Source organism: Taeniopygia guttata, chromosome 14 (assembly GCF_048771995.1).
Source record: "Taeniopygia guttata chromosome 14, bTaeGut7.mat, whole genome shotgun sequence".
NCBI classification, from domain to species: Eukaryota; Metazoa; Chordata; class Aves; order Passeriformes; family Estrildidae; genus Taeniopygia; species Taeniopygia guttata.
In genome coordinates, this window is record NC_133039.1 from 7184912 (window position 1) to 7199813 (window position 14902).

General features: G+C 56.0%; 1 protein-coding gene across 2 annotated transcripts in view; it reads right to left on the reverse strand.

Annotated features, from left to right (window-relative positions):
- The window catches only part of PKD1 (polycystin 1, transient receptor potential channel interacting), an 81576-nt gene extending 76626 nt beyond the window's left edge, over positions 1 to 4950 (reverse strand). For both annotated transcript variants that reach the window (XM_072935745.1, XM_072935744.1), the window contains exon 1: positions 4537 to 4950. In XM_072935745.1, coding sequence (XP_072791846.1) covers positions 4537 to 4769 — 233 coding nt within the window. In that variant the 5' untranslated portion in view covers positions 4770 to 4950. The remainder of the gene's footprint in view (positions 1 to 4536) is intronic.
- Between the last annotated feature and the right edge of the window lie 9952 nt (positions 4951 to 14902).

A 14902-nucleotide genomic window follows, 5' to 3' on the forward strand; every position in this document is an offset into this window, starting at 1 on the left:
TCTTTGTGAGAGCAGAATGAAAGCAGCTGAGTGAAACGCAAAGAAACCTGCCGGGGGCTTGCCAGCAGGAGAAGAGCAGGATCAGAACTCACTTTCACTCCAACAAGGACAAAGCAACACACAGAGACCACCAGGAAACACAGGGAAAAATCAGTGCAAACAGTGCACAGGAAAAACACACCAGCTGTCAGAGGAAACCCCGAGGGTCCCACCAGCCTTGTGGAGATGTCCAGGATGTTTAATTACAATTCTTTAACATGTGGGGTTTTGTCACTACCTGGGTTTGTAGGTTTGGCTGCACCAAACTACAGATCACAAAAGTGAGACGTGTTAATGCTGTTCAGGATTATTCAACTGCAACTTTTGCCAAGAGCAGGAGCACCTTCAAATCCGCCTCTCCGGTGGATGCCTGCTCTTCCTGAGCTGGACACTTTTCTTAATACACTTTGAAACACCACTATGAAAAGTTTGAATTTTTAGAAAGTTTCTCAGTCATGGGAACACCACTGAGAGTTCTCTAAAGCTTCAGGAAGGAGCACAAGATACAACCCAGCCCTGTCTAACAGCGGAGCCCATTCTGCTCTGACACAACACCACAGAATCGCCTCCTTGTTCACACTCAAACTATAGCTACGAGTTGCTTATGGGACTGGTCCCTTCCACAGGCTGAAAGAATCTCGCTGGCAAAATATTTACCTAGCACCTCATTTGGGCCTTTTTCCCCCTCTCCAAAATCTCTTACAAAAGAGAAACGCTGCCTTGTTTTTGCTGGGATATGGCTTCCTACAAGAATGACATTCCAGGCTGTCTCAGTTTTTTCTAGGAACACCAATAGAGCTATTTTGCTTTTATGGCCTGGACACTACTGTACAGACACTCCACTGCCTGTGGGTTTGCCTGAATTAGATTTTAATTTAAACTGGAAATTTTTTTCCCCTGATAGCTTTTGAAGACACCTCAAGCCTTGAAAAGGCTTTTCCTGCGTCATGTAATAATATCTAAATCTACCAATCATTGCTGATTCTTGAAATTTAAAATACCAGACTGCAGGTTCCTGATTCATAGGATCTGTTTATTTTAAGGTTTATTTAGGTGAAGTCACCGGCTGGGCAGTGCAACCCCAGGGCTCACTGCCAAATCCACAAAAAACCCCACTGGGTTTTGGATGAAAGTTCTGACCCCCAGATCTGCTTCTGCAGGAGCCTGCCCATAGCAGAGTTCCTCTGATCCCAGCTTCTCCTTTTCACCCATCCACAAATACCATTCCATGCTAATGAGGGGAAAATAAAAGAAGTTTCCACTCTCATCCTTTTACACTGAGATTCTAATTTCCACTTCAAACCTGCCACGACAGTGAAGATGCGTCAGAAAGAATCAGTATTTGCAAGGGAAAGTCAGAAAGCCTTGATGAGATTTATTTCCACTCGAGGAGTGAACTATGAAAGCTCAAGAAACAGCTCAGGCTCAAATAAATGCGAACAAAATCCGGTAGTGCTGAGAGCAAAGCACTTGAAAAGAGAAGGATCAGAGCATTCCCGGGATGGAGGAGCTCAGAAGTGCAAATGTTGCTCCCCCAGTTCAGTTTCGGGCGTTGCGCGCTGCAGATTATTGGGAAAAACAGACTTAGCTCCTGGTTCCAGCCAGACTCTGCGTTACACTTCAAGAACCTGACTCTGGCCATGGGAAGGGGCCAATATTCCAATATTTGGTCAGCCTGGAGACTGCTCCCAGCGAGGTATGTGGTGTCTGCGAGCAGCAGAGCCCATTTCCTTAGTGATTCTTTGGATGGGACACTTCCCTGTGCTCCTGGTAACAGCGCGGCCGCAGTTGGCATTTATTTCCTCAAAGCTGCTCCATCTAAAACGTCGGATACAAGAGGAATTCATTTCCTAGGCCTCGCTTCCACAGCCAGAAATTCGGAATCGCAGTTGCTGAGTGCTGCTGCAAGCAAACGCCCGGGAATTCTGGCATTGGGAATTTTCAGAATTTGGCCTTCCTAAAGGCTGCTTTCATTTCAGAATAATTAAATTCTTAAAAAAGGGGTTGTTGAGCTATTTAAGAATATTTTTTCCTCTAATGAGAGAATATATAAACGTTATTTATCTGTCCGTGTTCAACAAAGGGAATGTGAAATTATTAGGCAAAATCGCTCGTATAACCTCACTGAGCCGTGAACCAGAGTCCCAACAGAAACGGATCTGTAAACTCCTCATGGTTATAAGGAGAGTGGGTGCCATCACCAGGAGGCCAACCAGGGCAGGAAACCTGAAAGAAACCCACCTCAGCACATCTCAGCCCCGCCTCAGAACAGGACCAGCACACACACAGTGATGTGACAGGGACGACTCCACAGCCTGAATTCCCAACACAAGCTCTGTGCCCCACACAAACTCTTCTGCAATCAGAACACAGTGCCACTAACACCATCCATCGCTCTGGAGCATTTCCCCTTCCCATGGTTTTGTTCACCTGCAAGAGCTTCATGCCCCACTTCCATCTGTCACTGCACAATACCCAAAACATTCTGGGAGCTTTTACACCTCAGCGCCTCTGAACAACAATAACACAGTCTCAAACACTTACTACCGATATTAATAACCACAGAAACACATTGTAATAGCCCCAAATCCTCAAAAAGCTAAACGAAGGACTGATCATCACAGCCTTCAGGAGGCTGCTCCACAGTGACCAGTGAGCAGCCTGGGGAGCTGCAGATCCCCGTTTCAAACCAACAACAGATAACAGAAATCCAGAACCTCCTTAATAAAAACCAGTCTTTTCCAGTTAGGGACTTTCTGCAACAAACAATGGCTGGTTTGTTTGCATAAGTCTAAATATATCTAGCAAGAAAAGAGCTGGAAAACACCTTGGCTGCTGGATTTAGAGATGTGCACATTTTCCTGAAGTTAGTCCAGTTGCACAGCCTGCAAAACTTACAGTGTTATGTTTACTGTGGTACTCCACAACTTCTGCAGTATCTCTGTATTGACACAAAAAGTGGAAGCTTAGTTAAGAGTATCCAAATAAAAAAGCAGACCCTTAAAGCAGCGAAACATCCCCAAAAATTAGTTCATGTGAGATCCATCCAGGCCCCACGTCATCTTTCTTATATGAATCACTCAATGCTTTTGTCTCGTCAAGAACTAAACAGTTGCTCCCTACGGAAAGCCAAACTTTCCCCCTAGGTCTGTTTTTGCATCACGCAGTGAGCTGGTTTCAGTGACAGAGCACATGGACCATTCAGTGCCCCTCCACGAACACGCCTGACTGACCTACCCAGAGCACCCAGACACAAACACATCTGTCATCCCACCCAAGGAACGTTTGTTACTTCTCAGCTGCGTCTTTCGGATTCGCTCTAAGGCATTTTTAACCCCCATTCAAACGCTCCTTCCCGCACAGCCTCCTCCCGTCATTCCCCAAGAACGTCCCGAACACGGAACCCCCCGAGCCAAATTCCCTGCACGGAACCCCCTGAACCAAATTCCCTGCATGGAAACCCCCAAACCAAACTCTCAGCATGGAACGCCCCAAACCAAACTCCCGGCACGGAACATCCCGAACCAAATTCCCTGAATGGAACCTCCCAATCCAAATTCCCTGCATGGAACCTCCAAAACCAAATTCCCTGCATGGAACCCCCCGAATCAAACTCCTGGCTCGGAATCTCCTGAACCAAACTCCCTGCATGGAACATCCCGAACCAAATCCAACGCACAGAACTCCCTGAACCAAATTTCCTACACGGAACCTCCCAAACCAAACTCCCAGCACGGAACCTCCCAAAGCAAACTCTCGGCATAGAACCTCCCAAAGCAAACTCCTGGCTCAGAACCCCCCGAACCAAATTTCCTGCACAGAACCCCCAAAACCAAGCTCCTGGCACAAAACCTCCAGAACCAAACTCCTGTCTCAGAACCCCCAAACCAAACTCCCCACTTGAAACCTCCCAAACCAAACTCCCGTCTCGGAACCCTCCAAACCAAACTCCCAACTTGAAACCTCCCAAACCAAACTCTTGGCACGAAACCTCCCAAACGAAACTCTCGGCACGGAACCCCCCAAACCAAACTCCAGGCTCGGAACCTTCCAAGCCAAACTCTCGGCTCAAAACCTCCCAAACCAAACTCTCGGCTCAGAACCTCCCAAGCCAAACTCCCATCTCGGACCCCTCCAAACCAAACTCCCGACTCGAAACCTCCCAAACGAAACTCTCGGCACCGAACCCCCCAAACCAAACTCCGGGCTCGGAACTTCCCAAACCAAACTCTGGGCTCGAAACCTCCCAAACCAAACTCCGGGCTCGGAACCCCCCAAACCAAACTCCGGGCTCGGAACCCCCCAAACCAAACTCCCGTCTCGGAACCTCCCAGACCAAATTCTCGGCACGGAACCTCCCAAACCAAACTCCGGGCTCGGAACCTCCCAAACCAAACTCCGGGCTCGGAACCCCCCTTTCCACCCACCCCCCACCCGGGCGGGACCCCCCAGCTGCCGCTGCGGGCCGCTCCCCCGCACCCCGGGCCCGGTACTCACAGCGCGGTGGCGGCGGGGGGCACGGCGGCCCCCGGGCGCTCCACGCCGCGGGCCGAGCAGTTGACGGCGCAGGCGGGCGCGGCGCAGGCACAGCCCGGGGCGCAGGGCCGGCAGGCGGGGGCCGGGGTCGCGGCGAGCCCCCCGCACAGCAGCGAGCAGAGCAGGCACCAGCCCGGCAGCCGCGGGGCGCCATGTTTGCGCTGTGCTCCAGTGTCTCCATTTCCCAAAGGCATCTCTCCCTACGGGCATGGCATGGCCCCGGCGCGCCGCCGCCGCCGCCCCGGCCGGCCCCGCCGCCTCAGCGCCCGCCCGCCATGGCCCGGCCCGCTGGGGCCCCGCTCGCCGCGCTGACAGCCCCGGCCCGGCCCGGCGCCGCTCGGCTCTGCCGCTCCGCCCGGCCGCGGCCGCCCCCGCTCCGCCTCCCGCCCGGCGGAAACGCGGCGCCGCTCCAGCCCCGGCCGCCCCCGCTCCGGCCCGGCTCCGCCGGCGGGGCACGGCGGCCAGCGGGCGGCACACGGCTCCCGGAGCGGGGTCCGGGGGAAGGGGTGGCTAGGAACAGGGGGGTCCTGTGGGGATGTCCTGGGAACAGCGGGATCTCATGGGGAAGGGGTGGCCAGGAACAGGGGGATCGCATGGGGATGTCCTGAGAATAGGGGGGTCCCGTGGGGATGTCCTAGGAACAGCGGGATCTCGTGGGGATGTCCTGGGAACAGGGGGATCCTGTGGGGATGTCCCGCGAACAGGGGGATCTCATGGGAGTGTCCTGGGAACCGGGGGGTCCCGTGGGGATGTCCTGAGAACAGGGTGATCCCCTGGGGAAGGGGTGGCTAGGAACAGCGGGATGTCATGGGGGTGTCCTGGGAACAGGGGGATGTCATGGGGAAGGGGTGACTAGGAACAGCGGGATCCCGTGGGGATGTCCTGGGAACAGTGGGGTCCCGTGGGGATGTCCTGGGAACGGGAGGATCCCATGGGGATGTCCTGGGAACAGGGGGATCCCCTGGGGAACGGTTGGCTAGGAACAGGGGGATTCCGTGGGAAAGGGGTGTCCTTGGAACAAGGAGATCCCGTGGGGAAGGGGTGTCCTTGGAACAAGAAGATCCCGTGGGGATGTCTTAGGAGCAAGGGGATCCCTTGGGGATATCCTGGGAACAGGGGGATCCCGTGGGACAGCAGTGTCCCGGGGGCAGGGGGATCGCGCGGGACAAAGGTGTCCCGGGAGAACGGGGATCCCGTGGGACATGAAGGTCCCGGGGGACAGAGTACCCGGAAAGAACAGGGATCCCGTGGGACACGGAGGTCCCGGGGAACAGAGTACCCCGGAGAACGGGGATCCCGTGGGACACGGAGGTCCCGGGGGACAGAGCATCCCGGAGAACGGGGATCCCGTGGGACACCCAAGGCTGTCCCTGGGGCAGGAGCACCCCGGGTTTTCGGGGCACAGAGCCATCCCGGGGACTACGGGCATCCTGAGGACAGAAACATGCCGGGCAGCAGCGGCATCCCGGGGAACGTGAGCATCCCGGGAGAGGAGAATCCCGGCAAAGGAGGATTATTTATCCCCGTGCGGGGCAGCTCGGACAGCGGCAGGGCAGAGAATGCGGCAGGGAATTGTGTCCCCTGCCTGGGCACACAGGGCGGTGTGCCCACCTGAGCCCTCCCCCAGGCTGCCGCCCGTTCCCGAGGGCTGTGGGGTGCCATGGGGACTGCGGGGTGTGTGTCACACCCCCAGCACAGCAGGTAACTCGGGTACCTTGGAGAGAGAGCAAGAACAAGGCAGGTACTTTCCAGTGCGGTTTTTTTTTACCATCAAACACAGCAAATCGATCAGGTTTCAATGGCACTTTCACCCTGCACTGGCCCCGGGCTCTGGCTGTGGCTCACAGCTGGCGAGATCCATCCATCATCCCACAACATCTCCTCAGGAAGCTGAATTGTTTCTGATTTTAAATGATTAAAAAATAAAACTAAAATAAATTCTCCATACAACCAAAGGAAGCATCATTACAGAAGGCATCTCCCCAAAAGCAGCCCCAGCCCCACCTGGAAAGGGTGGAGCAGTTGTGACAGCTGATTATTGCACCCTAATTTGTTGTTGTTTCACATGTGCTGCGTTTACTCGGGACAGAGAAGGGTTAGCCAAGGCAATGGTTTGGGTTTGAAGCACGTAGGATTTTTGAAGGCACTTGTGATTTTGGGTATGTGGGATTCTCTAGGAGCCCTTCAGCACTGCATGTGCATCCACTGAGGGCTATGAATCGCACCCAGAATCATTTAAGTTGGAAAAGACCCCACCTCTGGCTCTACCCGGTGGGATTGACCCAGGATGGTCCTGATCCAACAGAATCCATCAGCACCTGGGTGGTTTTAGCTTTGGGATCGTCCTGCTGAGGCTCTGGCTGCCTGTATGCAAACTCTGAACAAACCTGAAACGCAAAGCCTGACAGCATCCAACCCCACTCCTTGGCATGGTGCTTAATGTATGTGAGAATTTACTTTCCAAAAACATTTTGTGCCTTGAATGTTGGGCTTGAAATGTGCTTGAAAGACACATCATCCTTCGCATGATGTATTGTGCCCAAAATAGCTCCATGGTTACTATTTCCTCATGTGACTACGATATATTTATTTCCGCTCCCTCAATTGTAAATTGCTTTTTGTAGGGTTCTTTTTCTTTCCTTTTGTACTGATGCCCATATTCTTTGAGATAACAGCAAGGAGAAAATATCCTGTGTGTGGATTGTAATCAGTAGATTAGCTGGCTAATGGAATCCAGCTGATGGAATGAAGTTCAGGGCTCTCCCCCAAAAGCCAGGGCTGCCAAGCTGTAACAAGGGCAGTGAGCAAGGAAATACTTGAGTGAGTGTGCAAGGAGAGAGCACACTTGACAGAGCGGTGAGAAAATTTGTTCACATCAAATCACGATTTTGCATCTTGGAGGAAAGTCTTGTCACTGGGATGGGTTTTAAAACAGCAGCTGGGGGAAATGATGGACGTGGAAAATGTACTCTGGGCTTGGGAGGCTGCTGCTCACTGCGAGCTGGGAATGGCTCCTTGTGGGAAGGGATTCTGCTGGTTCCTCCCACTGGCGGGAACAGGAGGGTTTCTCAACACTGTTTACTTGAAGCAGAATCCAAATCCCAGTGAAGAGGCTGTTAATTCTCCCCGTCCTCCCAGTCCTGCATGCAGGCACCCAGCACATCCCAGACACACCATGCTCAGCAAAACGTGACAGAGCTGTGGCTGACCAGGAATGTCCCTGCTGCCTGCAGATCCCCCAGCCAGATCCCAAAAACACTGCAGATGGCTTTGGACAGCCCTGGGACCCTGCAGCAGCCTCTCTCCAGCACCCATTTCTGCACATGAAACACAGTTTGGCTCCTACAGCACCAGGTGCAGGTCCAGTGCAGGCACCTTCTTGTCCAGGTGTGTTCATGGCCCACTGAAGGGAAACTGTGCAGCTGGAAATTGGATTGGAGGCAGGATGGCTGAGCCAGGACAGGGAGCCTCCTGCCCCCATCCACTGTACCTCGTGTGGGGCTTGCAAAAGCAGGGACAATGCCCCTGCTGACCTCTCTGGTCCCTTGCCAAGAGCTGTGGGCCCCTGGAGAGCAGCTGTATTTATGTATGGCCTTAGTAACAGCTCCATTTGCTGCTATTTCCCCGTTTAGAGGTAACTCTCACCTGGGGCAGGTAGCACAGCTGTGCTCAGCAAGTGTCTGGGGGAAAGAGCTCTCCAGTGGGAGTGGGATACAGGATCCCAGAGGAACTGGGGATCCCTGTTCCTCGGGGGAGGAAGGGGCTGTGTCCCTCCCTGCAGGTTGTTGTACCAAATGTGGGTGCAGTTTGTGCCTCCCTTTCTTGTGTGATCATAGAATCATGGAATTATTCAGGTTGGAAAAGAGCTCCAAGACCACCGAGTCCAACCGTTCCCCCAGCACTGCCGAGCCCACCACTAACCCGTGTCCCCAAGTGCCACCTCCAGGGATGTGTTCAATCCCCCCAGGGATGGGGCAGTGACACTCCCTGATGAGTGACCCCCACAGGGACCATCTCCATCACCCAGTCCTGGCTCCTTCATATTCCATCACCCAGTCCTGGCTGCTTCATATTCCATCACCCAGTCCTGGCTGCTTCATATTCCATCACCCAGTCCTGGCTCCTTCATATTCCATCACCTGCTCTTGGCTCCTTCATATTCCATCACCCAGCCCTGGCTGCTTCATATTCCATCACCCTGTCCTGGCTCTTTCATATTTCATCACCCAGTCCTGGCTCTTTCATATTCCATCACCTGCTCTTGGCTCCTTCATATCCCATCACCCAGTCCTGGCTCCTTCATATTCCATCACCCAGTCCTGGCTCCTTCATATTCCATCACCCAGACCTGGCTCTTTCATATTCCATCACCCAGCCCTGGCTCTTTCATACTCCTTCCCCGGTTTTCCCGTCCCTCTGCTCCAGCCGTGGCCCGGACAGCAGCAGGCAGGTCCGGGAGCTCCGTGGCCCCGAGCCCCGGCGGGCTCAGCCCGGTGCCGGTGCCGGTTCGCGGGCCCCGGGCGCCCTCTAGCACCGCCTCCGGGATAGAGCCCGGGAGCAGACCCGGGACGAGCCCGGCAACCCGGGAATCTCAGAATCCGGGGGGTGGAAAAAGCCCTCTCAGACCGCGCAGTCCAGCTGCCCCCCCAGCATTCCAATGTCACCTCTAACCCGTGTCCCCAAGTGCCACATCCACTCTTTTAATTAGGAATTAGGAAACTGATTGCTCTCCAGAGCCCTGAGTGCCTGGAAGTGCCCGGCTCCGGGCTGGCCGTGCTGCTCACACACTGTCATTTGGAATTCAAAACTAATTGCCAAAGCTCACTCGATTTTTGCTAAGAAGAAATCCCCCGCCTTCCTTGGAAAACAGTAATAAACAGCCTTAAAACTCGGAGCTACACCGTCACGGTCATCACCTAGATTGGTAATTACCTGGAGCACACACTCCGCTTGGGAATGTCACCTCAGGTGTGTCAGAGCAGAAAGACAGAAGCTGCTGGTCCCGAGGCTGATGGATCCCACCCACCCGTGTCTCATCAGCCATCTGCTGCCAATTAGCGCTGATGAACGCCTGGGCACGCTGTGGGCACTCATTGGCATGTCCCCTGGCGGGTGGGAGCCCAGCTCTGGGTCAGCGGCTCCTGCTGCTCCCCGGCTGGCTCAGGAGCTGGGTTTGCTTTCCCTCCATCCCCTGGGCCAGTGCTGCCACCCATCCATCCCCTGGACCCCTCGGGAGCTTCTCCCCAGTTCTTCTCCCCAGAGCAGCAGCTTTACGAGCCTCTGCACATCTCCACGCTGCTCATTACCGCTGTTTATTGCTTTACAAGGGCCCAGAGCACTGCTCACATCCCAGGGCTGGCCCGTGGGAGCTCCTGAGCTCTGCAGTGCCAAACTAATTTCCAAAGAGGAGGGTTTGCAGGGATTTATTTGTTCCAGCCCCGTGGGCTCTGCTGTGGTGGCTCCAGGCAGTGCCAGGCTCAGGGCCACTGGCTGGGCTCATGCTCCAGCCATGTCTGGCTGCTGTGAATCGTTCCAGGATGGAAATGGCCAAGTGTGAATGGAAACAGAGGCACCTGTGACATTTACACCCTTGCTTTTGAAACCACAGCCACAGTCTAACCCCTCCCTGGCTCAGGATGTGTTTGTGTACAGCTACAAAATACCTCAGATGTTTCCAAGCTGACATGTTATATTCCTAAAATATTTGATGTCACTGAGGCATGTCTGAAAAGCATCTAAAATATACATACAAAATAGCCTGAAAATATCTCATATTAGGGAGGCTGGGGATTTGTTTTTATGTCCCTCTGTTTCAAAGGCCTATTGAACATCCAACTCTGCATCCTGTCTCAAAGTCCTCGTGGGTGACTGCCCTGCACTCAGCCCTCTGCTCCTGACCTTGGCTCCTGTCAGTCTTGGCACAAGGAAAATGAATTTCCTGGCCTCAGTGCAGTGCGGGCTCATTAGGACCCGGCACAATCGCCCTTTTATGTGTGGGAGGGGGCAGTGGGGCCCAGGGCAGCACCGAGGTTCCCTGGGGATGCCCATGGGGACGTGCCAGGCACTAGAAAAAAGCTCTGCTCCGGAGGAGGGGACTGAGCACCCTTGGCTTGGCACAGGGGCAGAGCCCCCATCCCATCCTCCTGCTGCCCATGGTTTTGCTGCCAGTGTGGGTCCTCCTCTTGAACACTGTTGGGATTGGTGTTTGGTGTTTTCATTGCCTGCCTTGGCCTTTTGGAGAGGGAGAAGGGGCTAATGGGGCAGTTTGGTGGGGGAAGAAGGGCTCAGGCTCTGCCCCTGGGCTGCACGTGCTGAAAGCTCCATGTCTGCCCACCTCCACGGTGTCCAAACCCTCCTGAGGAGATGGATGCTGCTCTCATGGGTTTGAACACCAAGAAATAAAGAGTCAGAAACAGGCTGGGCTCTCCAAACCTCCCCAAGGAAAACACTGGCAGCAGCTGGAGGGGGCCACAGGTGGGAGTTGCCCCTCAGGATGGGCCAGAGAAGTGGAGGAGAGATGGAAAATTAAATATCCAGACAAAGGGAAGAGGTTGCGATTGTAAGATTGGGCTTGGCAGTGTAAGAAAGGGAAGAGACAAAAGCAGTCTCCGAGCAAAACGCTGGAATTTAACTTTCACAGCTGCAGAAGGAAAACAATGCCTTCCCACACAAAACTCACTGATGGGCTGCGCTGATGAGGAGATGTCTGAGGAATTTCAATTAAAAGCCAGCGACACTGACAAAGGCGATGAGATTGAAGTGTTGAGAGGTAAGTGAGGGATGGGAGGGGAGAACAATAACTGGCGAGGGAGGGAACGGTGCCTGCTCGGTGCTGCGTGGGCTGAGCCCTTCCCAAGGCAGCAGAGTCCTTGCCCACCCTGGCAGGGAGCTGGCATCCAGCTCCAGCTGTGGCCCCTGCCTTGTGCACCTCCCTCTGCTTCCCTGTGCCCTCCATGGGATGTGCTGGCTGCAGCAGGGCTGTCCCCTCTGACTGACCCCTCCGGGGGACATTGCTCCTCTGCAGGATGACACTGAGCTCCCTGGGTTTGCCTGTCAGCCCCAGCTGCCCTCCCACACCTCCCATCCAGGTGATGCCACTGCCTTCAGGCTCTTCCTCTACAGCCCGGGCTCTGTGTGCCCTTGGCAAAGGACCTGGAGCAGGGCTGGCAGAGTGACACGGGGCTGGGAGAGTCACAGCGTGGTTTAGGCTGGAAAAGGCCTCTGAAGTTCATCCAGCCCAACTATTCCTCAGCACTGCCAAAGCCACCGCTGTCCCATGTCCCCAAGTGCCACATCCACAGGGCTGTTAAATCCCCTCAGAGATGGGAACTCCACCCCTGCCCTGGGTGGCTGTGCCAGGGCTGGACAGCCCCTCCAGGAGGAAATTCTCCCAAATATTAAAATATAAATTCAAATCAAATATCAAATATAAATCCACCCTGAGCTCCCCTGGCCCAGCCTGAGGCTGTTCCTTCTCCTCCTGTCCCTGTTCCCTGGAGCAGAGCCCGACCCCCCCGGCTGTCCCCTCCTGGCAGGAGCTGTGCAGAGCCACAAGGTCCCCCCTGATCCCCCTTTTCTCCAGGCTCAGCCCCTTCCCAGCTCCCTCAGCCCCTCCTGGGGCTCCAGCCCCTTCCCCAGCCCGTTCCCTTCCCTGGATACGCTCCAGCCCTTCCATGTCATGAAGGGCCCAAAACTGACACCAGGATTTGAGGCAAAGCTTCACCAGCGGCCAGCAGAGACAGAGAAGCCCCCAGGCCTTGGCTGGTGGCACTGCAGCAGATGACAGCAGAGGCACCACGAGCAGCACATGGAAAGAGCCTGCAGCATCCTTTCTGCAGTCACCATGCAAGGAAGATGAATGTCTTCCAAGCTGGCACAGCTGACATCGTGCCTGATGGGAATAGCTCGTCCTTGCAGGCTGCCTGCTGGAGAGACGGCTCTGCTCCCTCCGAGCTGGCAGCAGGAGCTGGGAGAGGCAGGGATGGCAGAGCCGTGCCAGGCCCAGGGCATACCCAGGCCAGGGAACGCGGGGGCAGCTGTGGCACGAGCCAGCCTTGGAACAACCCGGAGCAACGGGAGGAGGCAGGCGGGGAGGGAAGGCCTCACACCGAAATATCTCGCTTGGCTCTGAGCACGGCATGGAACTTCTGGCACACAGAAGCCTGCCAAGTCCCGTGCCAAAGAAAACAGGCAGATTTAAAGCCCTGAGGCGCAGTGTTTGTGCAGAGCAGCTGGGCAGAGCATGGCGCTGGGCCCCGGGTGGGCTCCTGGTGTCTCCAGCCCTGTGCACAGCTCTGTTCCCTGCCGGGGCTGGCTGAGCAAAAGGCAGGTGCCATCGCCACGGCTGCTGGCACAGGTGGCACTGGTGGCACCATCTGCCTCTCCGTGCTCACATTTATACAGCAGCTCAACGGCTGACCACCCTGATGGGGACAAGCTGTTTTTGTGCCTTTAAGGACAAATTTACATATATGTAGATGGCTCGGAGTAGCGGCTAGCCCCGTTCAGAGCCCTGCCAGATGCTGCTTCCCCGAGGCACGCCGTATCTCCAGGCGTCTGTTGTTCCATTAAGCTATTTTTAGCAAATATATCCCCCTTAGTTCAGCTGCCGTTATCTGATTAGTTCCTGTAACTATCTGAGGAGCAACATCTCCAGGCGTGACTGCGATTCTGAGCAGGCTGTGTCTGTGCACACGCCTTTCTCCAGGAGGGAAACTCGCCGGAGATGCTCCGAGGTCGATTTGGGGGCTGTGGGCAGCGGGATCAGCCCGGGAGCGCACCTTGGCACGGGCGGGATGAACCGGGCGCTTCCCGGCTGCTGCCGCCGGTGCGGAGCCGCTCCTCCGGCGTTGCCCCGGTGCGGCGGCGATGAGCAGCTGGCTTTGTTTGCTCCGGAGCAACAAACGGGGCCGCTGATGGAGATTTCCGTCCTCTTCGCCTGCGGATGGCAGCGGGGCAAAGTCCTGGCGCAGCGGGGCACACCCCGAAGGTGCGCGGTGCCAGGGCAGTGCGTGCCCCCTTCCTCCCGGTGGGCACCGCCAGGAAAAGCCGCACCGGGGGCTGCTGAGAAACCCGCAGCCCGCAGATGGTTCCAGCCCTGCACTTTGTTCCGCGGCCTCGGCCTCTATTGACTGCAGCTGCCCTGGAAAATCAGATTATAGTGCGAAACCGTGGCATCCAGTCTGCTCTGCCGAGGCAGCTTTTCCATCTCCCGCCTGGATTGCCGGGATCCAGGGGATGGGATGATGAGCCTCCAGAGTGACAGCTTTTCCTTCAGCCTCAGCCGTGTCGGAGCTCCTCAGCATTCCCCGGAGCTTGTGACCTCCCCGTGCCCAAGATTGGGGTGGCAGCAGGGGGATCTCACCCAGGAACCGTGCACAGGGGCTCCTAAGCTGGCTCATCTCCCTTTTCCATGGCCAAATCCATCAGAAGCCTGCTGCCTGCTCCTCCTCTTCCCCACGGGGTGCTTCAGGGCCCTTAAACAGGGATTAACCATAGATTTAAGTGCTCCCAAAGGGAAAATCTCATCCATGCCCGCAGTGAGAATGACCCCTCAACATCACCACGGCTGTCACCCGAGCTCTGGCGCTGGCCCCGGGCTCTCTGGGATGCTGATCCCTGCCCCGTCAGCTGTCACTCTCTGTGCCGGTGCTGTCACTTACTCGATCCTCGCCATCTGCCTGCCTGGCTGCTCCTGACAGTGATTTACTCCTCGCTCCCGCTTCGCTGTGCCTCTCCAGACCTCCATTCCCGGCCGGGCTGGGCCGTGCTGCCCGAACGTGTCACGCAGCTGACGACATTTATTCCAGCCGAGGGACCGCCAGTGCCTCGGATGACATTCGGGAGCGGAGAGAGACGCCAAATGTTGCTCTCTGTTGCCGGGATACACTGGGGGAACCCGGGCTCCGTCCCCCCGTGGCCTGGACCCAGTTCCACCCCTACCCCCTCGAGGGATGCTACCGGCGGCGGAGGGTCCGTGACTGCCTCCGCACCGTGCCGGCAAACCGGAGAGGGATGGAGGCGGTTGCGGGACTGACCCCAAACCGGGCTGAGGGACGGACCCCAAACCGGGCTGTGGGACTGACCCCAAACCGGGCTGCGGGACTGACCCCAAACCGGGCTGCGGGACGGACCCCAAACCGGGCTGCGGGACTGACCCCAAACTGGGCTGCGGGACTGACCCCAAACTGGGCTGTGGGACTGACCCCAAACCGGGCTGAGGGACTGACCCCAAACCGGGCTGCGGGACTGACCCCAAACTGGCCTGCGGGACTGACCCCAAACCGGGCTGCGGGACTGACCCCAAACTGGGCTGTGGGACTGACCC